General features: G+C 36.9%; 1 protein-coding gene across 2 annotated transcripts in view; it reads left to right on the plus strand.

Moving 5' to 3' along the window:
• Window positions 1–6,032: 6,032 nt before the first annotated feature.
• WDR75 (WD repeat domain 75) overlaps window positions 6,033–27,735 on the plus strand; it is a 30,902-nt gene continuing 9,199 nt past the window's right edge. The window contains exons 1-13 of one of the 2 annotated variants that reach the window (XM_006935420.4): window positions 6,033–6,328; window positions 12,364–12,493; window positions 12,707–12,868; window positions 15,254–15,319; window positions 16,195–16,285; window positions 19,457–19,581; window positions 21,146–21,216; window positions 22,204–22,323; window positions 22,832–22,920; window positions 24,834–24,992; window positions 25,793–25,852; window positions 25,938–26,053; window positions 27,093–27,268. In XM_006935420.4, the coding sequence (XP_006935482.2) occupies window positions 12,857–12,868; window positions 15,254–15,319; window positions 16,195–16,285; window positions 19,457–19,581; window positions 21,146–21,216; window positions 22,204–22,323; window positions 22,832–22,920; window positions 24,834–24,992; window positions 25,793–25,852; window positions 25,938–26,053; window positions 27,093–27,268 (1,085 nt within the window). In that variant the 5' untranslated portion in view covers window positions 6,033–6,328; window positions 12,364–12,493; window positions 12,707–12,856. Of the gene's footprint in view, window positions 6,329–6,642; window positions 6,773–12,363; window positions 12,494–12,706; window positions 12,869–15,253; window positions 15,320–16,194; window positions 16,286–19,456; window positions 19,582–21,145; window positions 21,217–22,203; window positions 22,324–22,831; window positions 22,921–24,833; window positions 24,993–25,792; window positions 25,853–25,937; window positions 26,054–27,092; window positions 27,269–27,735 lie in introns of those variants that run through there. The other variant, XM_003990963.6, reaches the window with a different exon arrangement.

Here is a 27,735-nt window from a genome sequence, read left to right on the forward strand (position 1 = left end):
ATATTTAAAAAAATTAAAACAAACCCTTCATAGCTGCCCAGAAAAAAATAGAAGATAAGGAAACAATTCCTAACTCATTCTATTAGGCCAACATTACTCTAATTCGAGAGCCAAAAACACCACAGAAAAGAAAACTATAGGCCAATATTTCTCATTAATGTAGTCATAAACACTCAGCAAACTAGAAATAGAAGGGAATTTCCTCAATAAGATAAAAGGAATTTATGAAAAACCCACAGCTAACATGATGCTCAATAGTGAAAGACTGAAAACCTTCCCCCTCAGATCAGGAATAAGACAAGGATGCCCACTTTGACCACTGCTATTCAGCATTGTATTAGAAGTTCTAGTCAGAACAATCAGGTGAGAAAAAGAAACAAAAAGCATGCAAACTAGAAAAGATGACACGATATAATAAATTTTTAAAAATCCTAAAGAATACACAACAAAAAACTATTAGATCTATAAATGAATTCAGCAAAGTTGCAGGATACAATATCAACACACAAAAATCCATTTTATTTCTATACACTAGCAATTGAGGGGGAATAAGAAGTGACTTAAAGGTAAAAAGTTTCCTTTTGGAGTGACAAAAACATTCTTGATACAGTGATAGTTCTGTAACATTGTGAATATACTAAATGTCACTAATAAAAACTTTATACTATGTGTATTTCACCACACTTAAAAAAAAAAAAAAAAAAAAAAACCAACTCTGATGTCCAGGTGACACTGCAGACCAATTTCATCAGAATCTATGGAGGTTTCATTATTTTCTAAAGCACTCCAGGTACTTCTTATGTATAGCTTATATATAGTAATGAGAATTTAGTAAGAGATTAGTATAAATAGCTAGACTATCCCTTGGGGATATAACAGGCATAAAGTATTAACGCCAGGTACTTAAGTATAGAATTTTGTGTAAGTTCATTTTTATGGGGATAGGGCTTCAGAGTCTACTGAAGAGCTCATTTTGCATAGCTGTCATTAAAATGTGCAATTATTTTAGCTTTATGAAGTTTTTCCCTATTGCTTTGTCTCTTAAATTGAGATCTGAGAGTTAAATTAGAATCTTCAAATTTTGAGATGTCATTTTGATAATCTGAGAAAAAAAAATTATCAGTATAACAACAAAAGTTGTCTTTTACAGTGAAACTCCCCAGTTGAATTATATCTTAATTCTGTAAAAAAATAGAATATTATCTATGTTTCTAGTCTTCATAGACACCCCCATTCTCCCTTCCTTCCTCCTAAACCGAGAGTCAGCATCACTCTTCTGAAAAGGACCAAACAGTAAATACTTTAGGTTTTTCATGACATACAATTTCTGTCACAACTACTCACCTTTGAAACTGTAGTGCAAGAGCAGCCATAGACAATATATTAACAAGGAGGCACGCCTGTGTTCCCAAAACTTTATTTTCAAGAGAGATGACAAGCCACATTTGGCCTACAGGCCACAGTTGGTTGAATGCCATCCTAAATGGTTATTCCATATCTTCTCTCTCCTCAAACCTCCAACAACTCCTTCCCAATCCTTATCTCAATTGATTGTCTTATTTGCTGTTTCACTGAAAAAATAGAAAGCAAACAAAAGAAAATTTTCAAATTCTCCCATAAATACATCTTCCCATCTACCTTCATCTTTATTTCTTTTCATTTCTATGGTTGAAGTGTCAGTGCTCCTGGCAAAGGCCAATCCCTCTACTTAAACACTAGATTCCATCCTTTCTCACCTATTTAAGAAGTGTTCCTGCAATTATTTGCTTACTTTCTTTGATTGTCAGTTTTTCTCTTTCTCCTATGTCTTTTCTATCAGCCTACTATCTGCTATATCTTTACCTTAGAAACAAAGAGAAAAAAAAAAGTGTCTCTTGACCTCACTTTCCCTCTAGCTATTATCATGTTTCTTCCTTTCTCTATACACCAAAACTCCTAGAAGTCCTACTATCTTTAATTTCACTTCTCTTTTCTCTCCTGAACCCACTCAAATCAGATTTTCATTCCCAGCACTCCCATCAAGACTACTCTTATCAACACCCCCAGTGATTTCCATATTGCTAAGTGCAACAGTCAATTCTTTGTCTTCTAGCTATTTAACCTATCAGTCACAGTTGACAAAAAGATCAGTTCTAACTCTTTCTTCATTTGGCTTTCACGGCATCATACCTTCCTGGTTTTGTTCTTAAACTAGCCAATCTTTTTCATTTCCTCTTCATCTTCCTGATCCGTAAATATTAAAGTACCTCGGACTCAGTCCTTGGACCTCTTCCATTTTCTACCTACACACACTCCATTGGTGACCTCAGCCATCCTCATTGCCCCTCCATATAACCTATATCCAAATGACTCCCAAATTTATATCTCTGCACTAAATTCCAACGGGATATTCAGCTGCCTACTCAACATCTCCATTTCAATGTCTTATAAAAAACTCATACCTAGTTCCACACCCCCGCCCCGCCCCCCACCCCAGCAAAAAAAAAAAAAAAAAAAAAAAAAAATCTGTTCTCTCACAGTCTTTCCTTCACAGAACATGGTGATCTCAATATTCAAAATTCTCAGTTCTAACCTCTGGAGTCATCTGTTCTCCCATAGTCTTACATACAACATTTCATCCATCAGAAAACACTATTTGTTTTACCTTCAAAATATACCCAGAATGCAAACATTTCTCACCACTCTTACTGCCCGAGTCTAAGCCACCATTATCTCTCAACTGCACTATTTCAAGACACTCCTAGTAGGGCTTCAAGCTTCAAACCTTTTTTCCATACTGTGGGAGATGCAGGAGAGAAGCATCAAAGGAAAAGACTTCAAATGGGAAGGGCTGGAGAAGGTGCAAGGCCTTAGGACATGTTTACATAGCACTGCAGCTGGCTTACAAGGAACGCCTAGAGCCATTAACAGTGTCCAAGGCCAGATCCTCCTTCACACCTGACCCTTCCTAGTGTTATAGAAACCAATTAACTCAAAATTCAACCTTGAAAAGCTAAACCATTAGATTGATCAACACACTTGCTTAGCTGACTTTATGCATGTAGTCTTTAGCAATTATCCTAATAAAAAGAAGCTTCATTCTAGAGTTGGGCCAGCCTCATTCCGACTCGAGTATGAGGACCTTCACTTAAATGCACTTTGTTTGCAGACTCATCTTTTGCGACTCCGGCCATACTCCCTGCAACATCTCACCAGTCTCTATGTACAAGAATCAGAGTAATTCTATTAAGAAGTTAACCTAGAGAATTTCAGCTCCTGTCAAACTGGAATTACGGTACTCTACTCTATCTCTCCCACTAACTACAGCTAAAAATTCTAAACAAAATACAAAATAAACTAACAGCTGCCTCTGCAAGGTAAACACAAGTGGTAGGGTAGGAAGATGGAAGACTCCAAGGAAGACCTAGTAGCAAGTGACAAGAAATGAAGCAGCTCTCTCTTTCTCCTACCCCCATTTGGGAGTAATGTCCCCTATGAGATGGAGCTCTTTTAATTCTCCTGGATCCACCCCAGATGAGATCCAATAATAAAAGTACAGTTACTCAGCAGCAATGACAATGATGGAGAGAGGGAGATGGCCATATGGCCCCACATATCCTTTGCCCTCACCACCTAACTTCATTACAAGGCCTCACTGTGGAAAAGTATGCAATAAGGTGGGAGGAAAAAGCCTGTGCTTTCTAATCAGAACACCAAGAAAGAAAATCAAGGAAGCCCAAAAATATAGAATATCACAGAAGCAAGAGTTGGAGAGAGGTAACTTTTAAATCATTAATACTGGGCTCACTTCTGAGCTGTGCATGCATGAGACTACGCAGAATTAACATGGCCAAGGCTTGAAGGATTTTAATAGGATCCAGGATCTCTTAACATTACGTCTGAGATAAAATATGAAATTATTCAACACACAAAACCAAAACCAGAAAAATCTCAATAACTCTTAAAGGAAAGGCAATTAACAGGCACCAACACCAAGATGACCCAAATGTTGAAATTATTAGAAAAGACTTTAATTCAGTAATTATAACAATACTCCAAAAAGTAGGCAAAATGCTCTTAAAAGAAATGGAAAGATAGAAATTTTCATGGAAAAAATAGAGGCTGTAAAAAAGAATCAAATGTAAATTAATTCAGAATGGATCACAGACCTAAATATTAACTATAAAACATAAAATTCCTTGTATAAAACATAAGAGAAAATCGTCATGAGTGTGGAATAGGTAAGAAGGTCTTGGGTCCAACAATAAAAGTACGATCCAGAAAAGAAAAAAAACTGATAAACTGCACTTCATGCAAATTTAAAACTTTAGTACCACGAGAGACACTATTAACAGAATGAAAAGACAAGCCGTAGTTCAGAAGAAAATATTCACAATTCACATATTTGACAAGGAAAGTGTATCCAAAATAAATAATCTCAAAACTCAACAGTAAGAAAACAACCACCCAATAAAGCAATGAGTAAAAGATAAAACCCCACATTACAATCTAAATTTCAAATAATGGATTACCTAGCCCTGGCTACCTTTCAATTGTTGCTAATTGCCTAACACCATTTCATCAGTCCTTTTCCCTCATGAGTTCTTAAGAAAACATACTATCTTATAACTCTCTCTTTATGTACCCCCCCAACTTGAGACTACAAAGCAAAGTTAAATGTCTCCCCTTTTTTGGCTGCCATTAGTTATTCCCCCTAGCTTCCCCAATAACACATATCTCAGTTCCACAAAATATTCCTTCAAAATAAAAATGTAGATATCCTTCAATCCTACAATACTTATTCTAGGAATCTCTCCTATAGCAATGCTGTCACAAATTCATGTTCTCTATAGCACTATTTGCCACTTTACAAAATGGAAATGACTAAATATCCACCTTTGGGAAAATGCCTTAATCAATGATGGCACATTTACTCTGTGGAATACTATGCAGTCACTAAAAAGGAGATAAAATCTGTATGCAGTGAAAAGCCTAGAGAGAGGGAAAAAAGAATTATGTAGTGGCTTGTACTGAAGAATAATGTGAAAGTATATGGATACCTAGAAAAATATCAAGAAGCATACACACCAAACTTTTAGCAGTGGAGAGAGATTCATGGGTGGGAGTGATCCTAATCATATTTCTGTACTGAATTATTTTACAGCAAATCTGTATTAACAATGAATTTTTAAAGTACTTTTTAACCTGCATAACTTTAACAAACATATTCATCAGGTTAAACCTAAACCTCCTCAGAGAAAACCATTTTCTCTCATATTAAAGTCTTATTTTCTTTAGCACACAATCTGTCATTAATTTGTAAAACAATTTTATTGTCCCTCCCGTGGAAGGTTAACAGGACAGGGGTCCCATCTGTTTTGCACCGTCCCTCACAATAATTATTATTTGTCTCCAGAAAACTGATAAATTGTAACCTGTCAAGAGGTAACACGTACAGGGCAGACCTGTTCCTGCTAAAATTAAGCTGTCAGGGGGCACCTGGGTGGCTCAGTCGGTCGAATGACTTTGGCTCAGGTCATGATCTCTGGGTTTGAGCCCCATGCCTTGCTCTGCGCTGACAGTGCAGAGCCTGGAACCTGCTTCAAATTCTCTCTCTCTCTCTCTCTCTCTCTGTCCCTCCCCCCGCTCACAATCTCTCTCTCTCTCAAAAATAAGACATTTTTGAAAAAAGACATTTAAAAAAATAAATAAAATTAAGCTGTCAGTGGCTCTTCACTTAGTAGTGGTACAGTGCCGGCAAGGGGATTGATAAATGTGTACTTAATGAGTGAATAAAGGTAAGTATACACCTAATAGACCTGGACCACGAAGAGGATGTACATAGCGTTATAAAAAGGAATGGTGATAGAGGCCTAACCATGCTCCGAGTTCGGGGCCTCCTAACCTACAGGCAAGGTGGACTAATGGAAAAACTAAAACCAAAGCAACAGGCACAAAAAAAAAAAAAAAAAAAAAAAAAAAAAAAAAAAACCCGTAGCCAAACAGGGAGCAGCGGCGTCGGAACTTGGGCCGGAGTGGGAGGGAATGTCAGATCGGTGCGAGCAGCTCCACCGAACAGAAAAACGGATGCACCAGAATTCCGGAGCAGGAGCCAGGTGTCCAAAGGAAAAGGCAAGGCCTTCGGAGTTGCGGAGATTTTGTAGAGACCTATGCTATGCTCGGCGGAAAAGGAGAAAATGACGGCTAATGAAAGGGACAAACAGCTATGCAAATAGTAGAAAGCTACCTTTCCACCCAAGAACTAAGCTGAGCGGTGAAACCAGGTGGCACTTATATGTTGGCGTCATCTCGCAGCGCCCGAATCACTACCGAGAAAGGAAAGGCCTTGGTGAGTGGGAAAGGGAGGCCGTCTGGAGGTCACGTGATACACAATAGGCCACTCTTCCCTTCTGGCGAACGAAGTTGTAGGTAGAATCAAATTAACAGGCTAGAGAGAAACTTATTTGTACTAAGAGTTCAAAGATGTCTAATATAAATTCATTGTCTCACCTTTCCTACCTGTGTTGTAATTTAAAGTTGCCCCCAAAAAAGATGGCGGCACAGGCGCTGGGTCCTACCATAGAGACTGAGGCCTAGAGAAGCCCGTGCACGCCTTTTGTGGGCTGAGATTCGTGCCCTAGCGCCCGGCCTCCGTCAAGGAAGTTCGGGGCTTGCGGGCGGTCGTGAGTTCCTGCGTCTGCGCAAAGATGGTGGAGGAGGAGAGTGTCCGCGTGGTTCGTTGCGGCGGCAGCGAGTTGAACTTTAGGAGAGCTGTGTTCTCTGCGGATTCTAAGTATGGGGACACCGCGCACTGTCAGCCGGGCTGAGGGCCGTGAGTCCCCGGGGAAGGGGAGGAAAGAACTGTCAGGCCAGTCCGGACTCGCCAACCGGCGGTTCTGGGCTCTGGGAAGGGGGCGCGTGCGGGAGTCCCCAGGCCACGCGTAAGGGAACCGTTGCCTGAGTGCTGCTTAGAGGAGTGAGAAACCACTTAGTCCCGTGGCACTGCAGGCTGAGGCTTCTTTACAGGACAGTTTACCTGCAGGTGGTTGAGGGACCGGGGGCGGGCCCACGTGCCTGGAATCAGCTCCGCCGTGGGGCGGCGAGAAAGTCCGGGCAAAGATCTGTACATCACTGCCCTTGCAGTACTGCGAGGAGTGTTTTTTCGGAAAGAGTCGTGACTTTGAATTACTGAAAGATCAAAGATTTCCATTTTCTCCACACTCTTCTTTCCCCTAAAGATGTATTTTGGCAACCTTATTGCAACTATGCGTGATACTGATGTTAGAGTCTGTGCGGAATGATTACGTATGAAAGCCCTGGTCTCTATTCTCGGGAGTTCAGTATAGCTGGAAAACCAAACTACTCCCTGGGTTCAAACCCGGTTCTTACATTTTGTGACCTTTGCAAGTTCTTTATCTTTGCCTCAGTAGTCTCATCCTAAAACAGGAATAATATTTTGTAATCCAATTCCTAGGGTTGTTGAGAGGGTTAAGTGCTTTAATACATATAAATCAGGTAAAACAAGCCTGGTACTTAACGGCTCAGTGTGTGTCAGCTGTCATTGTTCTATTGTCAGTATAATTTACAAATGACATCTCGTAGAAAGAGGTTTTCACATCATTTAAGGACAGCGTGACCCTTAGTTAATTACCCCTTTCTGTCTTAGAAGAGTAACGGTAATATCTTATGAAAGTTTGTATCCCCCACAGTGTCTTGCTTATGGGTGTATGATAGTTGTTGAATGCATGCATGACTGAAGGAGTTTTCATAAATAGCAGTAGAGGCAAGAAAAAAAAAAGAAGAATCCTTGGTCTTTACATGAAAGAGAGCTTTGTTGATATTCGTCTTATAAATCAGGAAGAAACTGAGATTTCAAGGTGTCAAAGTTCTGCTTACAGCTAGGAATCCAGTTTCTTTTTCCAGTGTAGTGCTTCTACAACTTAGGATGAGATGCAGTGTTTCATTTACCAAGTCCTACAATTCGTTTTTAAGTATTGTCAGCTACGTATTATTTATAACAAGCTGACATGACAAAAATTAAGATAATTTTAATATTGATCCTATTTTCAAGATTTTACAGTCTGGTGAGGAAAAAAATAATTAGTAGCAGATGTTGCATACTGTGGTTCCTTGGGAGTTACTAAAGAGAGAGTACTTCAGACTGGTGAGGATGGACAGGTTGCTGAGGAAATGACATTTAGGCTAGGCCTAAATAGGTGAATGGTATTTTGACTAGAGGATATGGATGGAAGGCATTCCAGATAGTGGGCACGGTATAAGCAAGAAGAGTAGAAACCTAAATATATTGAACAGACTGTGGTACAGTTAGCTCATATGACTAGTATATGAAGAGAGCTAGTGAGGTTGAAAAAGGAACGTGAAGCCAGTTCTTGGCTGTTTGGTCCAAAGAGACTATTTTTTTTATTCCCTGGATGGAGGGCGGTGGAAGGTAACATGATTGTGTTTCTTCAAGAATGTTAATCCGAAGACTATGCATAAAACTAAGTAATAAGTGGTGGAGAGTGGCAAGATCAGAGGTATGTTGACTTAGCATACTTGAGGTACACAGATGGCATAGAGAAGGGAGTTATATAGTGAAAGTTTCCCTTCAGTAGTAGGACCTTGCAAGACTAACAGGAGTTTGTTCCACCACTGATATTGGGGGAAGGCATCCAGGCGAAGTGCGCAGCTTGAAGTTGCTGGGGTAGGGTGGGAGGGGTAGGTAGTGTGATGTGTGTAAAGTCAGTATAGTTTGTAGCATAAAGTATAGGGAAGTGGTGGGAGAAGAATCTGGAAGAGTACAGACCATGGCTTAAAAGGCTAATGCAGGCATTCAGACAAGAAATTACTTTGGCCTAAACCAAGATAATATTGAAGATGAAGAGAATAGACAATTTTGGAGTGAATCAGCACTTAGAATTAACGAGATAGCGAGTTCACTTTGGGACCTGTTGAGTTTAAAGTACCTATGAAATGACCAGGTGGACCTAATAAGTAGGTAGAAAATCAGTACTGAAGTTTGGGGAAGTTGGTGAAGATTTAGATGTGGAGTGTTTGGGTTTTGTTTGTGTCTATATAAAAAGTAGTAATTAAAATCAGCTCTCTAGCAAATGAACAGGGTCATAATGAACTCATCAAGGTTTTGGATGTTATCTAAAAGGTACTACAGGTGTTGGCTAATTTATACAAAAAGGAATAAGGTAATTTTGTATTTTGCTTCAAGGAGGTCATCAAGAAAGCTGAGATAGTAAATAAGACTAGAATTGTGGAGTTTCATCTGTTTCCTCTTGTTCATTGGGTCCTCTTGGAACTAAGACAAAAACTCTGTTCTGCCTACTTGAGGGGGTTGTTATAAGAGGCAAGTCGAGAGGTGGGTATATGTGAGAGTAGCTTGTATTCCTGTCTCGTTATTACTGACTCCCAGTCCAGCACTGTTTATATTACATCCTTTTAGCTCCTACAGTTACATGGTGCTAAGCATTAGGTTGCTAAGGTATAGAAAATTTAAAAAGTAGGTCATTCTTGTCTTTTACATTCCTAAATTCCCACAAAGCTTGTGTCCAACTCTTACTCTTTTGCATACCATTCTGTATATTGCTGTAATAATTTTCCTTAAGTGTTACTATCATAACTCTCACCCTTATTCCTAGTCTTGCTCAGAACCCTATTAATCTTCTGTTGCCTTCCTTATCTACAGCTCTTTTCTCTGGCTTTCATGACTTTCCCTGATCTAGCTTGACTCTCCTTACCCAATTATTTCCTGACATAACCCATCATATACACTTTGCTTGTTAGGTCATTTCCTATCTCTTGTAGGTACTGTGTTAATTATTTCCCAGCTTATGTTTATGTTGGTATTCTTTTCCATTCCCAGCTCTTAAATTATGCATCCTTTGGAGCCTCATTTAAATTCTGGTTCCTGTTTGAAAGCATCCCTAACTTCTTCATTTCAGTAAAGTTGATTGAATCATATGTGGCAGGCATTGTGGTCTATGCTTTACATGCATTTCTGTCTGCAGGATTTTAGGTATTCTGATTTTATGAAAGCATTTGAGTGCTCTAAGCATACTGTGTGTTTTAAGGGTGCATTTGCATGTGTTGTTTCCTTTAGTCCTCATAATAACCCTGTGAGAAACCATTACCTGCCTTTTACAGCAGAGAACAGTGATGTTTTAGAGAATTAAATTCTCCCAGCATTCAGCCCATATGTGGTAAAGCTGGCATTCAAACCCATTTGTTTGACTTCTTAAAACTGTGTCCTTTTTCTACCTACTATATTTCTATTGTTATTTATAATAAGTAAACACACCTTTCCTCCCCTCAAAGAGCTTACAGTCTAGTAGGGGAAGGCTTCAATATGCTGTGTGGTCAGTGCTCTTATAGCGCTAAGCCTACCATCTTGTATAAGCACATTAAGAGTGGTGCTGCTCTATGGGGCGCCTGGGTGGCGCAGTCGGTTAAGCGTCCGACTTCAGCCAGGTCACGATCTCGCGGTCCATGAGTTCGAGCCCCGCGTCGGGCTCTGGGCTATGGCTCAGAGCCTGGAGCCTGTTTCCGATTCTGTGTCTCCCTCTCTCTCTGCCCCTCCCCCGTTCATGCTCTGTCTCTCTCTGTCCCAAAAAATAAATAAACGTTGAAAAAAAAAATTTAAAAAAAAAAGAGTGGTGCTGCTCTAGAATGAGAAAATGCAGGAAGGCTTCACGTGTGCTGAATCTGTCTTAAGGAAGTAGTCAGAAAGAAAGAGTAGTCTGTGTAGACAGCGATGTATACAAAAGCAGGGAGAGAGTGTTTCTTTTGGGGGCTTGCTTTCAAATATAAAGCCATTCTCTGTGGAGGAGCAAGGAGAGAGGAAATTCCTTTTCTCCGGGGAAGCATATCAGAATCAGGGAGTTTTCCTGGCACATAGTACCCTTCACCCACCACCATCTCAGGGAATGCCTAGCCAACCTTTTGGTATAATGGGGTGTGTCTGTAGGGAGTGGGAGGGTAGTGGAGTTGTAAACCACTTGACTAGAGGACAGTTTTAAAATGACAAAGTAGCTCCACTTAGATCAGGTCAAATCACCAAAGGCCTTAGGAGTTTAGATCATATCCCAAAGGCAGTGGGAAAACATTGACAAACTGTAATTTAATTTATCTTTAAAGAAGTAATGTCAAATTTGTAAAGTTAATCTGGTGTGAGTGGGAAAGATGAATTGAAGGGCCACACCTGGAGGCTGTAAGAAGCCCTTAGGTCCAGGCTGGTGATGTTAAGACTCTGAATTAAGGTACTCATGGGAATGAAGAGGAGGATCCAGCCAGAGGGGTAACCATATGTCTCAGATGTTTTGTTGCTTGAACTTGCTTAATCTTTTAGACAGTGAAACAAGTCATTTCATGATTGCCTCCTGACACTTGGAATAATGCATCCTGATTTCAGAGAGGTGAACATGTGAAAAAGCGGGTGTCTTAGAATTGATAAAATAGGGTAGTCGTGATCCTGGTCAGCATTAGAAGATTTACTCTTTTGTTATCTTGTAATTTTTTTTATTGGTTCATTTTATCCAGATAGTTTACAAAATCTCTGAGAATTGAGTGGGTTCTGTTCAACAAACTGGATTGGACATTGGGAATCAAAGATAAATTAAGGCATTTGCCCGATGGGAGCTTATGGCCTAATAAGGAAGGAGGATATATTTGTAAACAAGTAATGGCAACACAGTGTGAAAAGTAGTAGGATCAAGTCATGTACAGGTTGCTTTGGGAACACAGAGAAGAGATCTGGCCTGGGGATTCTGTGGTTTGTACCTTCTGTGCTGCATGGAAAAACACCCTATTAGACATGTATAATGTTCTATGTAATAGGCACAGAACATTTTTTATTTTGTAGAGACTAGAAGGTTTGTACTACTATACTACGAGCTCTGTTCTGTGGTTATATCCGTAATGAAAATTGTCAAATATTGCCCCCACTTAACTACTTTTAATAATTTAGTAGCCTCTCCTATTTTGAAGAAAGCCACAAATCCAGAAAGACAAAAACAAAACCAACATTTCGGCAACAAGTGAAAGAACTGTCACAAAGTCTTTGTACTTTGCTATAAAAGAGGCCTTGCCAACTAGAGAGAGCTTTGACTTAGCGTTTGTAAGGTGGTGTCCCCAGTGAACAATGGAGAGCAGGGGGGACATGGGAAGATGCTGTTAGAGTAATGGTGCGTGGTAAGTGAGAACATAGCACACAATTTTTGGTATGTAGTTCTTGAAACTGTTGTTTTTTTTTTTTTTTTTTTGAAACTGTTGGTTTTAAAAGAAACCTCTATTACAAGTGAAAAAGATTTTTCATGAACTTTAAAAAAAAGACTATGCTGTATACAGAATACATGAAATTTATTTTTTTATTTCCAGGTATATCTTCTGTGTCTCTGGTGACTTTGTTAAAGTTCATAGCACAGCTACAGAAGAATGTGTACACATATTGCAAGGGCACAGAAATCTGGTGACTGGAATCCAACTCAACCCCAACAATCATCTACAGGTGTCAAATGATTTATAATTAAATGTAATATTGGCTTTGTTGTTACCAGAAAATTATGATTTGATTTTAGCTGGGAAACTTACCAAGTTACAATTAGAAAAATACATGCATCCCTTGCTTTTCAAAAGTTCATATTGTGCTACTTTGTTTTTATAAAAAAAACAAACAAAAAAAGATGAAAATCAAAAATAGCATTCCGTGTTTATTTTGCAGCAGGGTGATGTAGAGGCAGCACGCACCCCTGGCAGTGAGAGTGGCCCCACCAGGCTCCTTCCCCAGGAACTGCTCAGCATCAAGCTACCAAGCTTTAAGCTATGATCATCTGTGCTTTATCTCAATATATGTTGTACATCCATTAGCAAGATGAATCCCAAGGTATCAGAAGAGCCTAAGAGAGGTTATTCTTTGGATGTGGGAATGCTCAAAATTGTTTGTATAAATTAATGGTAATTGCTTCTTTGTTTTACACCATTTCCACCTTTCTATGAAAGGTTTCATAGAAATACTCTACTTTCAGGTAGCAGCCGAAACCTATATGCTGATTTTTTTGATTCAGGGTACTTTTTAACATTTTTGGTTATTAAAATAGGGTCACAGCCTAGATCTACATTGCCCATGCTGTATTCTGTAAAACCATTTATTCCAGAGAATGCTAATAGATGTTGCTTGAAAGAAAACATTCTTGGCTGTGTGAGTTACTGAAATTGAAGGTTAGGCACAGTTAGATAATTTCTTGGTTGTAGATCTTTTCAAATCCTTTTATATGCATTACAAATATCCAAAAAGGGTGCATACTGTTTGGTGTTTCTCAAGCTTAAATGTCCTTAACCCCTTTGGTTTCTGGAACCCATTTTTCAAAATGCTGGCTAAGAGGTATTGATGTTTTAGATCTTTTCCTTTACAGATGAGGCTCTTTAGTGTTGGTGCAGATGTTATCGTAAGGCCAGTGCTGGACAAGAAGGATTAGTCAGTGGATGGACCAGTTAATTTCAGGGCAAACTTGGGAATCTAATTTAGTCCAGACCTTCCCACTCACCCCACAAAGCAGCTCAGAATTCAGAAATAATGTCATTTTAATTCTGTTCTTAAATTTCAGCAACCACTAAAGACATCTCAAAAATGGTTGACTCGTGCTCTAGTTTGTTTTGTTTTTTTAATTATTTATTTTAGAGAGAGAGAGAAAGAGCATGAATGGGGAAGGGGCAGTGAGAGGGAGAGGGAGAGAGAAAATCCCAAGCAGGGTCCACACCGTCAGTGTAGAGCTCGATGCAGGGCTCAGTCTCTCAAATGATGAGATTGTGACCTGAGCTGAAATCAAGAGTTGGATGCTTAACTGACTGAGCTACCCAGGCACCCCTCTCTTGCTCTAGTTTTTGATCAAGTTCCATTTTTCTAGATTACTTACTGCCAACATGGAAGTTATTGCTTGATACAAGAATGGGTTTATTTGTATCGCCATTCACTGTGTTATCACAAAGAAGTCGGGCCTAATGTAACAGGGATCTTTTCTTTCCAAAATTAAATGAGCTACTACATGAAAGTCAAAGTTAAGTAGCTTTTCTGCAGAGTGCAAGCACAGTTTACTTTCCTTGCTGTCCTCTGGGGGTTTAACAGAACAGTTCATTGTTATGTGTAGCACTTGAATGTTTTTCATAGCCGCAGTATCCTTTCATTAAAACTGGAATTTGTGAAGTCAGTATGACTACGTTTTGTAGGCAAACAAAAACCATGTATCATTGCATAAAAATCTATTCACGTGAGTGAAAGTTAATAAAGTTGGAGAATGCTTTTATTGAAAGGTTTGGTTGAGGTGATGGGGAGTGCAGATTCTCTGGACTTCAGAGTCATAGAATTTGTGTGTTAACCATTGTGTTTTGACAGTGATTGTATGGTTGGTTGGTATGTTTTACTAATCCTTTTTCATGATCCTTTCTTTATATGTAGTAATTTTGATGTATATTTTCTACATGACATAATTCTTTTACTTGAATAGATGATACCATTTTCTGTTCTCTGATTCCATGTCCTCATTGGCAGAAATCTTAAAATTGCCGCTTTCAGAAAACTTAAAATTCTTTATAAATGTTCTAAGTGATGTATTTTCACTGTAATGGTGACAAGTAATCCAGTGTGGCCTTAGTAAAATTAAGTCCACTGGGACAAAGCTAAAAATACATGCTATTAAGGCCTTCTGGTGCTACCAAAGTGTGGTGCACAAACCAGTGCCACAAATGGTTGGTTACCATTCTGCAATGAGATAAGTGTGGAGATTGAATGACCCAGAACTGTAGAGCACTGTGACATTGCCACAGCATTCGAGTGCATGATAACTTAATTGTATTTTACAAAAGTATTGGTCTTTAGTGTGTTGGATTTTTTTTTTTTTTTTTAAAGAGGACATTCTCAGATCATTTGAGAAGCAGTCCTTTAATGTATGTAAGATGAAAGTGGTTTTGCTAATAAGAGAGGACTGGGCTCTAGACAAGCTCTTAAGTATTTTCGTAACTCAAAAACTTACCATCTTCTTGAAGATAGAGGATTGACTTTTTCCCCCTCATTTTAATTAAAACTTGAAATTCCCTCACAGAGCTCTGATTAGGTTTTCTATTTAAAAAAAAAATAGGAGTAAGTGACTCTACTTCTTTAAAGCTAAGGATTTAATGAACAGAAAATGCCATCTGTATTGCTTAATTATTTGTTTAATATCTTAAGTTGTATTTTGTAATAAATCCTGTACTATTTTTATTTTTACCCTTTTAGTTGTATTCTTGTTCCTTTGATGGCACAGTTAAACTGTGGGACTATGTAGATGGCATTTTAATAAAGGTATGTGGATTGATCTTCCATTTTTATCCTTTGGAAAGGAATGGCAACATAATATAATGACAGACACATTGTTTTTTTTTAGAAGGCCTAAGAGCCTTTTAAACAAGTTGTAAAAGTCACACCATAAAAGAAATTTGACTGAAAATTTTAAACTTTCAATGAAAAGATGAGTGATAAAATTGGAAGAAAATATTTACAAGAGATATTATTCCTAAAATACAGAAAATTCCCAAAATCAATAAGGAAAAACTAATAACTCAGTGGGAAAAAAATTGGCATAGGGTAAGACTATGTAACTCCCAGGAAAAAAAATAACAAATAGCCAGTAAATGTGAAGAGGTGTTTAATCTCATAAAAAAACGACACAGCATTTTTCCCTATCAGTTCCAAATTGGAGACTGCAAAAAAAAAAAAAAAAAAAAAAAAAAAAACACACTAGTAATAGGTAAAGTGCAGAGAAACAGATACTTTTGTACATAATCAGAGTACAACTGATAATGAAAAAATAACTACTCCAGCAATCTCACTTGTTAGGAATTTCTTGTTGAAATAATGACATGTATGTGTAGTTATTACTGCATTGTTTACAGAAGAAAGAAATTGAATATCTTGAGGTCAGTTAAAATTTTATATTCATTCATTAGAATACCATAGTACCATTTAAAAGACACATGTGGATCTATATGTATTAATTGAAAATGTATTCAACAAATACATATTGAGTATATTCTATACACCACATACTCTTCTGACGTTGGGATACAGCAGTGAGCAAAATGGGTTAAAAAAAAAAAAAATCCCTGCCCTTTATGGAACCTAAGTTTGGGGGGTGGGGAGGACAGGTGATAAATAATATGGTGCTTTTTATCTTTCAGACTTTCGTAGTAGGGCTTAAACTTCATGCCCTCTTTACTCTACCCAGTGCTGAGGATTCTGTCTTTGTTATAATAAATAAAGAGAAACCAGGTATAGTATAATTAACTTATTTTGTTTTATATAGCATGGGTTTACTGTTTCCATAGTTTTTCAAAAGTTAACATCTTGGTTTTAGTCTGAAGTTAACAATTTTTGGAGCTGGCATTTCAGTTCCTTCTGTTGTTATTGCATTTATTTTGGGGAAGCCTAATACCAGTTCTGAAATACATAGTGAGGGAATGATTACTGAATATATAGTTGTAATAATAGACTGCAGAGCTCAGAGTTCAAAGCTGTGTTTCAGAGGTGGACTAGAGTTTATCTTTGTACTGAACTTAATCTGTCATTCTTAAGTATCGCTATAATTTTACCCATTATTGAACACCCCTTTGACCCTGAATCTGTTCAGAAATGGTATAGAAAACAGCTTGATATTAAGAGCTAATAGTGTGATTAAACTATTAATTACATTTTTATTATCATTGGAACATTATTTCATTGAAATTGCCATGTTTCAGAGCATTTTGTGAATTTCTGGAATATCTTTAGTGGTCACAAATAATTACCCTATAGCAGAGAATTTGATACATCAGAACATTGACATGAGGGATATATCCAAAGAATTTTTCTAATATCAGAATTCAAGAAGGTTGCTGCACCTCTGGTGTTCTCTCTAAAGTATAGCTGTATACAGAATTCGAAGATGAAAGCAGCTTTAAGGTAATTACTGAGCAGTCTGCTACACAGGCTCATGGCTCATTAGCTAAGTGAATCCTTTCCACGGTGTATTTTTGTTGTTTTTGGAGGGTTTTTTGAGGGGAGGATTGGTTTTGTGTGTTGTTTTGGCTGGGAAGAATTGGCAGATTGTTTTCTATCATGGACTTTTATTAAAACTGTGAAAGTTAAATCCGTTTTTAAGATAAAAATCATTTAATGAATGAAGACTGTTAATGATTAATATTTATCTGTCAAAAATGTGAAAGAATAAAAGCAGTAAGTTTAGTTATGTTAGACCATAAACAACCTCTAAAGTATTCCAAAAAATGTTCTGGAAATGGCAACATTTCTTAAAATAATTAAGTCTCCTAGTTGACTATTTTAGATAAAACTCTTCAGTATTTAAGCTCTGTCTTATAGAAAAGTGTGTGGATTCTTAAGGTGTATTCACATCCTTACTAAAAATGTAGGTTCCTAATCTCCCTAACTGACCATTGATTCACTAGTTGTGAGATTTAGTCTAGAAATCTACATTTTTATATTTCCCCGGGTGTTTATACTCATCACTCACAGTTGGTAACCACTCTGTATGCTAACACTGTGATTCTCAATTGCAAGAGTAGTTGCTAATAGTTGTAGCAAAACTTGTTATCCGTATCAGTGAAATCAGCAGTTCTTAACACTGGCTGTACATTAGAATCACTGCAAAGAATTTAAAATTTTAAGATTCTCTGTGGTGGGGCTTGTTTACTTGAAAATTCCCTAGTTTAAGTCCAGTGTGCAAACCAGGGTAGAATACTGATCTAAAGTAAAGACCTTGGCATTCTGTTGAGATGGTCCGTTTTATTCTCTCCAACAGAATAGAATGTGGCACATAGGTTTTCAGTTAGACATTAAATGAATAAATTACATATAGTCAAAAAATGATACTGTAAAAGATGACGTGTAAATAATTTATTTTTAAACCAGAAGCACACTTCAATATGATTTATACAATTTCCTAACAGAGACTGGTTTTGCATTGTGGAGCAAAGATGAAACAAATGAAGAATATTAATTTAAATCTATTCTATGAAATGCTAGTTCAAGCCCGGTTCACAATTTTATCTAACAGCTAACTAGATTTTCATATTCTGAGTCCTCATGATATGGGCCAAGTACTGGAGAGTAACATTAATCCCACCATAAACAGAATTCCAATTAGATTATAGCATTTGGTTTACTCCAAAAGGCATCTGCTAGTCTGATCTAGCAGACAAATCAGTCATAAGATACAAGAAGGTGAAAGATGTTTTAGAGAAAAATATAGCAGGGGAGGGGAATAGGCAACATTGGAGAAATACCTAGTTAAATAAGTGGTCAGGGAAGGTTCTGAGAAGAATAAGACGCATGGTCATATTGGAGAAGTATATTCTACAGCATTTCTGACATGTTTGAGGACGAGGGGGGAGGTTGGATTGGAGTAATCCAAGGAAGAATAGATAATATACATCCTTGTATGCCATTGAAAGGACTTTGGTTTTTATTCTCAGTAGATAAAAAGCCATTGAAGAGTTTTGAGCAGAAAAGTGAAATGTTGTTAATTGTAGTAGATTCACTGGCTTATTGAGAATAGACTAACGGGGGGCAAGGATAGAAGTACAGGGTACAGTTAAGAGGTATGTCTTACCAGTTAGATGATAAGAAATGATTGAGTTCTGGGTATCTTTGGAAGAGACAGCCAACAAGATTTACTAATGGTTTGAATATGGGATATGAGAGAGAATTCAAAGATAACTCAAGGATTTAGTCTAAGCAACTTGGTAAATGGTGGTGCCACTTCCTGCATTCGGCAGAGGGGAAGACTAAGTTAAAAAAAATCAAATGTACAGGGTTTGGGGATGTGAAGTTTGTGATGACTGAGAAGGCTAGAAGAATCAAGAGTTCAAAGCAAATACTAAACAGGCTGGAAAATGGGAAAATGGTAAATCGATGTGTTACAGAATTTCATATTCATTATAATGTCTGAGAGGATAAGGAAATAGCATACATAGTAAAACATAGCTATTTTCCCTTGTGAGTTTTTTAAAAATGGGATATAAAGAGAACAGCATGTCAATATTCTAGAAGAGATTTATCCTATAAATATGTGGCAAGCACATCGCATTTCTGAAAGCTCTCGGCTGGTTTGTTGCCTTTGGCTGCTCAGTTCAGTGATATACTGTATCCATTGTAAAGGTCAGCCTAATACTTTGGAAGACAGAATGCACCAGTAAGCTAAATTGTTTTGTATTTCTATTTAGAGAGAGCATGTATGTATACGAGTTGTGAAATTAGACTGCCATTCAGAACTTGTATATTCAAATGAACAGTGCAGGGTGAAGGTACATTTTGTTCAAGATGGCCTAGAATTATTATCTTGGCATCAAATGTATCTAGAATACTAATTAACAGTTTCCTGTGAATAAGTGCACATGTTCATTTTCTCTAGAGAAGCTTTATATTAATATAGCTTCCTTTGGCTAGATGTATTTCAGCTGGTTTCAGTGAAACTGCCAAAATCATCAAGCCAGGAGATAGAAGCAAAGGAGCTCTCCTTTGTTTTGGATTATATAAACCAGTCACCCAAGTGCATTGCCTTTGGAAATGAGGTAAAATTTTAGTTTCCTATTTTGTACATAAAATCTCTTTTCAGCAATGTTTGCTCTGAGCATTTTATATTCCAGTGATTGAATGTTGCCTTGAGTTATAGTATTTTAGTTAGCGAAGAAGTTTGTTCCGTTGCTTTAGCATGTATTTTTGGTATAGAGTTTTTAGGATCCTTAATGTTGTGTATACCTGTTGCTCTTGTAAATCCTCTAATTGTTCAAAAAATACCAATATTTTGGCATTTGTATTCTTTCTTAGCCTGCCTCATGTAAAAGCTACTCAAATCCTTTCATTTTGGACTGTGTCTTTAGAAAATTATGTCTTCCCGTCCATAATCAGTGTGCCCAGTATAGAAAATTTGCAAGTTAAAAATAAAGTGGAGAAATTAAATCTTACCAGTGATATTTGGGGAATGTCTTTCTAGACTTTTTCCTGAACATTCATAAAATAATTTTTCTCAAACTGAGTTAGGATCTGAAGACTCTTTACCTTTTTTTCACCTGACATTGCAGCATGAATGTATACTTAAATGTTCATCAGAAATAATAACTCTGTTATGTTTATACCATGATTTATTTCGCCTTTCCCTATTACTAACCACTTTTTTATTTTAAAATCAAGTACCACCAAAAGCCCCTAGATGACATTGTGGTGGCATGTTTTCTATAGTCTAAGTTTATAGCATTATTTTGGCATTGTTCTGAAAAGGTTTAATTTCTTATGGTAGAGAAAACGCCGTAACGTTAAAGACTGACAGTACTGAGCATTGGGAATATATGGAACAAAGATAAACATCTGTCCTTACCATGAGCCAGAAGTTACACTCCTTGGTAGAGAAATGAGAACATGACCATAAAGTGACCTGTACAAGAATGATTAGTATTCATAGTAGCTCCAAAGTGGAAACCCTTATTTCAAGAGAATAAATAATTAATGGTGATATGTATTAATTTATTGGAATTCTGCTTCATAATAATAGAAACGAATGACACAGAAAAGAGCATGAATGAATCTCAAAAGGGTGATTTTGAACTAGAGTTCAGACACAAAAGTATATACTGCACCATTCTGTTTATATGATGTTCTGGAACAGACAGAAAGGTAAACTGTGGTGATAGAAATCACTGGTTGCTGGCAGGGGCAGGACCATTGGGAAATGACTAAAAAGAGGAGCAAGGAAGCATTTTTGAGGTGAAGAAAATGTTCTAAATCTTGATTTCTTGATTGTGGTGGTGGTGGTGGTTACATGGATATATACATGTCAGACATTGCATTGTATTGTGTGTAAATTATGCCTTAATGGGAAAATTTCAAGTCATTATTCTTAAAGCTAGAGAGTTTAGTTTTCAGATATAGTATCTAAGTTTGTCTTTTAATTTTCTATGATTATTTTAACAGGAGTATCCTTTCCATAGCTACCTATATCATTTTATATTGATATACTCAATCTGCAAAAAAAAAAAAAAAAAAAAAATTGTTAATTGTATTAACTTTTGTGATGAGAACGTTTCTTCTTAAAGAGTGTTGCCTATTTTTGTGAATGTTATCTTCTCTTTGAAATACCAGGGGGAATATGTTGCTGCAGTACGGGACTTTTACTTGTCTGTTTATTTTTTCAAAAAGAAAACAACATCAAGGTAAGAATTCCTTTTTGATCATTTTATTTACTCAAATTTGTTGCAATTTTATTTCATCTTCATACCTGTGATCCAGAGTTGTGTCTAGTTTCCTGTCGCAAGTGATTGTGAAACCACTAGATTTAGAGGTAGAGTTTTTAACACAACAATGCATGTGGTTAAGAGAATCAGTCATTAGTCACAAACACCTAGGGAGCTTTGTCCAGCCAAAACTCCTTGTCCCCTTAGATTCTGGTCTTCATACACGATGTCAAAATTGGATGTAGTTGGAAAAGGCTACCCCAGGTGGTGATGCTTATTGGCCAGTTTTGGGGCTTTGGAGTAAATATAGGCTTTGAGATACCTGGGTTTAAAATGAGTCAAATTTAGTTTCTGCAGTCTCACTGTACCTCAAATTAGCATATATTTAAAATAGGCATAATACCTATCTAACAGAGTTGTAAAGATGAATAAAATAACATTTAAGGAGACTAGTGCGAAGCACGCATGGTGACTCCTCAAGTGACACTCCCCTCTTCCCTTTTACCCTGTCAGGATTAACATTTGTTTTTCTTTGCAGTATAATAAGGATCCTGATACCTTTGGATACATTAGCCAGTTGTCACTGATATAATTTATTAGGCTTGTTCATACCTAATGTTAAAACTTAGCTTCAATTGACAAGAAATTTGAACAAACTTGGCTCGAGCAAAAGCCACTGAGAAGACTGTCTTGGCTTTATTTCAAAGTCAGTGGCCTCTGTAGCCAAGTTATCATGGTAGAATATTAGTCATGTGAAGTTTATACTGCGTAAGTGTTTGCAAATTCGTGGTTCTTAGACACGGTATATATTTTTTTTTAATCCTGTATTTGTATTCATTGAGTTTTGAGAATTCTCCAGTTTGGTTGACAAGGGACAAACTCCCCCCACCCCCACCCCTTTTTTTTTTTAACTACATCACCACTTACCCAAGAAACTTTAATAAGGGACACTTTTTTTTCTTCTAGGTTTACTTTATCATCATCAAGAAATAAGAAACATGCTAAGAACAATTTCACATGTGTAGCATGTCACCCAAAGGAAGATTGCATAGCAACTGGTCACAAGGATGGCAAAATTCGTCTTTGGTCAGTTGACTCGTGAAGAGTATGGTGAATGTATATATTATATTAGTCCTGCACAACAGAGCTATCCCTGGGTTCGGGAAAAAGGATAGTACCGAAAAGCCATTACTGGTGACAGAGATTAGGCTTTGCTGGTACCCTGTCTCTTGTATTACTGTGCTCTTCATTGCATAGACCTACTATTTTAAAATTTGTAACCTTGAGCTTGTAGGAGGAGTTAATTCCATTTTGTCTCTGATTGCTTTATTGAGGAGAACTTTTTTATCAAGCTTTGAGTGAAAAGGAAAGACTAATAAGAGCATATACCTAATAGGACACCATGATGATCTATTGTTTGTAGAAGTGACTCTGGTTAGAGAGAGAAAATGTAATTTTTACACATTGAGACCTACAAGCTTAATAATATAACTTATTATTTTGGGCATATATTATGTGCATTCTATTTGGCATGCCATTACTTTCCTGACTTAATGCCTTTGGTGAAAATAACAATTTTGGTTTTCTCCAATAGGAGGAATTTTGATGATGATAAGAAATACACATACACATGTTTACATTGGCACCATGATATGGTTATGGATTTGGCTTTTTCAGTGACAGGTAAGTGCAAGTTTAATAATTAAAATAATCTTCTGAAGTATGTGGATCAGTATTCACTGCATTTATAGTTTGAAAGGTGTAGAATTGCCTGCACCAGAGGAATTGTAAACACTTTTCTCTCACCCCTGTGGTTTGAGCTTTTTTCAGCACAATACCATTTATTTTAGGTTTCAGAACCCATCAGAGTATCAAAGTGTATACCTATGATAAAGTCCTTGTTGTTAACTAAAGAACCTATTTAAATCATATTAGTTGTTTAAAATGTATGTCTGCAAGGTTAAGTGCTTGTTCATAAGAATAGCTGTAGTTTATCAGAGCAAATGATTATGCTAGTGCTTTACATGCACTACCTCATTTAATTCTTAAAGCCATGACATAGGCATCGTCTTTCTCCTTTTGCACATAAAGGAAGTGAGATTTGTAGTTGAGAACTAACTTGCCTAAGGTCACACAGCTGCTAAGTGGGATTTGGACCTATGTCTCATTCAAAAATTTATGTTTTCAAATATTGGATGAGTTGTAGCTCATTTACACAAACTCTCATGTAGCTAAAATGGAACACAAGGTCTGAATTATTTAAAATTGTGAATGTGAATGAGGCGATCTACTAGGGTAGAATGTGTGTGTGCATATGTATGTCATGTTCCAGGCAGTGTCATTTCTTCTGCCCTTCATCCTCACTTCTATTTTCTTTGCTGTGGCCTCTACCCTAATCTGGGCCAAGACCAGTTGATACTTATTGTCACCGACTTTTCTTTATTTTGTTACCTTGTCCATCTTGTCTGCCACCTCTCACAGCAGTTAGCAGTCACAGCTATCTGTGGTGGCTTTACTTAAGCCTTGGAACATTTAGGATTAGCCTTTTCAGATGGGTCTTGGGGAAGAAGGAGTAGTTCGGCTAGTTGGCACTCAAAGGGAAGAAAAGAATACAGGGCACCCTACCCTGCACCAAGGCTTTGATATAGGCAGCTAACCTAGGCTTATTAGAGAGTTGAATTCTTGTTTTTATATTATAAGCCCCGTGACTATTTCTAAGAATAGTTAAAATGGTATATGGTTGTCAGTAAAATGTCAGCATTGATCCTGTATATGTATAAGAGAATTAATAGAAAAAGAAAATTAGTTGCCTGTGTAAATGAGCTACAACTTCTAGTTGCTTTGAGAACAGGTTATAAGTTCAGGCAAATATGAACAGTATAAACTGGGCTGGTGCTTTGCACCCAGTCACGCTGTGTGTGAGCACTGAAGTTGCTGAGAAATTTTATCATGGGTGTAGAAGTTTATTTACTTTTTCTACATCTATTAAGATACTCATGATTATTCTCTTTATCCCATAGTAGGAATTGATTACATTTATTTCTCAAGTGTTAAAATAATCTCACATTTTTACAATAAACTCAACTTTGCAATATATTATCCTCTTAACATATCCTTGGATTCAGCTTGCTGATATTTTTGTTGGGGAATTTTCATCGGTCATGAAATTGGCTTGTAATTTTCTTAAAATTTATTAGTTTTAGTAAAGGGTTATGCTGTTCTTGTAAACAAGTTGAGAAATGTTCTCTTTTTTATTACCTGGAAGAACATAAAATTGGTTTATTTCCTAAATGGAAAATTTTGTCATTGAAGCTATCTGGCCCTAGATGATGTTTGTTTCATTTATTTTTTCTCATTGGCAGAACTGGTCAGCAACAAACGAGTCAGATATGGTTGGAAAGGAAAATCCTAGGATCAGTGATTATTAAGTGTGTTATCTTAAGTTTATTAAAAGCTAGGAAGACACTTGTTTGCATATCTTTAAAAATAGTGTGTTTCTCTAACATGGTAAGGAAATTTTAAACGTTGATTATATTTTTCTTTCGATTTTTTCCCCCCAAACACTTCACTTTTCATTTCTGTGGGTGGATGAGAAGGCACCAGTCTGCTGAGTGGTGGTCGTGAATCTGTCCTTGTAGAGTGGCGCGATGCAACAGAGAAGAATAAGGAGTTCCTCCCCCGTTTAGGAGCTACTATTGAACACATTTCAGTCTCACCAGCAGGGGATTTGTTCTGTACTTCTCACTCTGATAATAGTAAGTCTGAATTTGTTGTGAGGAGGTGGGGTTGTATAATGCCTAAATTATAACTCTAGGGATGGAAAATAAGAGATCTAATTAAGAGTAGCATAGGATTTAACGAGGATTTTTTCTTCCATTCTTCCTGTTTTCTCTACCCCCCTTTTTGACTCTGCCACCAGAATCCAACATTTTCAGGATCATTTTTATGAAAATGTAGAGCTAGGTGTATTTGGTTCTTGTCGTACCGCTTCTATTTCGAAACCTTTACATGTGAGATGATGTGGGCATAGAAAGTGAGCATCTGTGCTTTCACAGATGTAATGACATTTTCAAAAAATGCTCATGTGGCCACTCTGCGTTAAGAGTCCTGTGCGTTCTGACGGGGGTGGCGCAGTCTCATACGCCTCCAAAACTTTTTGCGCATTCTCTTACTACGGAGCCTAAATGTAGATCTCAGAGCTCACTGCCTCCTTTCCCTTCAAAAAACATAACTGTGAACAATCTATTAGTGCCGTGACTCGTTTCAAGGTAAATTGTGTCTTTTAGGGTAAGTTTCTGAATTAACACTTGATATATTCATATGCACAACTGATAAAACTTAAAGCCTCCAGAAAAACTCCTTCTCCCCAACTCTAGTATTTTAGCTAAATCACAAAATAAATTCTTGACTTTCTAATAATACTCTGAGTAAATTGAACTTACCAGTTGTTTCGTATTCTGGTGTATTTTAGAATGACATAAATTCAATTGATTTTTTTTTCCTTGAAGTTCTGACCAATCTATGATTTTTTATTTATTTATTTATTTATCCACAGAAATAATAGTCATTCACAGAAACCTTGAGGCTTCCGCAGTAATTCAAGGCCTAGTGAAAGGTATTGCAAAACCCAATGGGTCTGCACATTTTAGAAGTGTGAATATTTGTATGAGTTTAACTGTTATTTGTCACTTCTTTTGCAGACAGTAATATCTTCACCGGTTTGATGGTTGATCCCAGAACTAAAGCTTTGGTTTTAAATGGAAAACCTGGCCATTTGCAGTTTTATTCTCTCCAGCATGATAAGCAGTTGTACAATGTAAGATTTTGATCCATTAATTAGCCTTAAATCTAATGAAAGTTTCCAACAGCATCACTAGGGTCAAGTAACTTATTTAGTAGCTTCTAAAAAAAGACTCTGTGCCTTTGTTTACTTGAACATTATCAGTACTATCTGTGGTTACTTAGTTGAATTGTTTACAGCATGATTCTAATGAGGCCATGGTTACAAATTAAATCTACATGTAAGTCAGCTCTTATGCTGGCTCCGTATTTTTGTTTCAGACTGCATTCTAACTATCTGTCACACACATCTGTGCCTTTGAGTCACAAGAATACAGAAATAAGAATATGAGGGTTGTAAATACAAATATGTCTCTGTGGTAAAGTGTCATAAAATTTTTGGTGTAAAAAGGGATGCTTATTAATCCTGATAAACACAATCCAGACTCCCTACTTCTTTGTGCCCCACGGTACCCTTTATAGATTTAACATAATGGCTATACCCTTGGTCTGTATCACTCCCCTGCCTTTAAACCCTTTAAAGAAAGGAAATTTATTTCTTTGTACATTTCCAGTACAGTGCCTGGAAATAATAGTTACTTGATCCATATTTAGTAAATAGACAAGGGAATGGGATAAAAGAAACAACCATACATAAAATTCTGTCTACTTATAACGTTGCTGTCTTTCTTCACTTCCTAAAAATTGTAGGTTTTATTTTTGCTCTTCTCGTTTTTAATGATACAGAATTTAACCTTGGGATTTTATGTAAAGCTCTTTGTTTATAGAAACAAGAGACAAGCATTATCAACTAAAGGTTCTGTTGTATCATGTGAATGGGTCAGTCATCACTAAAGTTTAAGGTCATTGGAGAGTAATAATAATGCTACTGAACTGGTGCTATATAATGTCCTTAATAATGGCAGTTTTGGTATCCATAACTAATAAATATTTCCTTTTTTTCCTTTAAAAACCTGTTACTATAGATTCTGGAAATTATCTGTAATTCCTTGAAAACTTGAACATGTATGTGTTTACATTAATAAACATTTTGGATTCTTTTTTTAACCCTTCAGTTAGATATTATACAGCAAGAATATATCAATGATTATGGTCTGATCCAAATCGAGCTAACAAAGGCTGCATTTGGCTGCTATGGTAACTGGCTTGCAACAGTGGAACAACGTCAGGAAAAGGAAACAGAGCTTGAATTGCAAATGAAACTGTGGATGTATAATAAGAAAACACAAGGGTAATACTACCTATGTGGCTATTTCAGAATGGAAGATACTTGACTTTTTATTTTATGGTTTCATTTGTCTTCAAAATGTTTCATTTTGATAAATTTTAGATTTAGAGAAATGAGAGAGATGTTATTCTCCAAATAAAGCTTTAAGCTTTCTGCTTTGAGAAAGTATTGGTGTCCTCCAAGTTTTAATGTCATCTCAATGCATAAATGAAGAAACATGAAAAAGTGACACTGCAAGGACATAGTACCTAATTTCAAGCAGATCCAAAATTAGAACCCAAATTTCTTAGTTCCTTTGCTCTTTCATTAACATTATGCTACCTTCTTCGGAAATAATGGCAGTGGTAGGCAGCAGAAGTGTATTGTAGTATAACGTGCGTGTTTTGATTAGATGGGTTCACTAGTTTCATACGTTGATTATAGTAGCCATTTATCAAGTCCTTGGTGTGTGCCAAGAATTAGGCTTAGTG

This window comes from Felis catus, chromosome C1 (genome assembly GCF_018350175.1).
Source record: "Felis catus isolate Fca126 chromosome C1, F.catus_Fca126_mat1.0, whole genome shotgun sequence".
In the NCBI taxonomy this organism is placed as follows: domain Eukaryota; kingdom Metazoa; phylum Chordata; class Mammalia; order Carnivora; family Felidae; genus Felis; species Felis catus.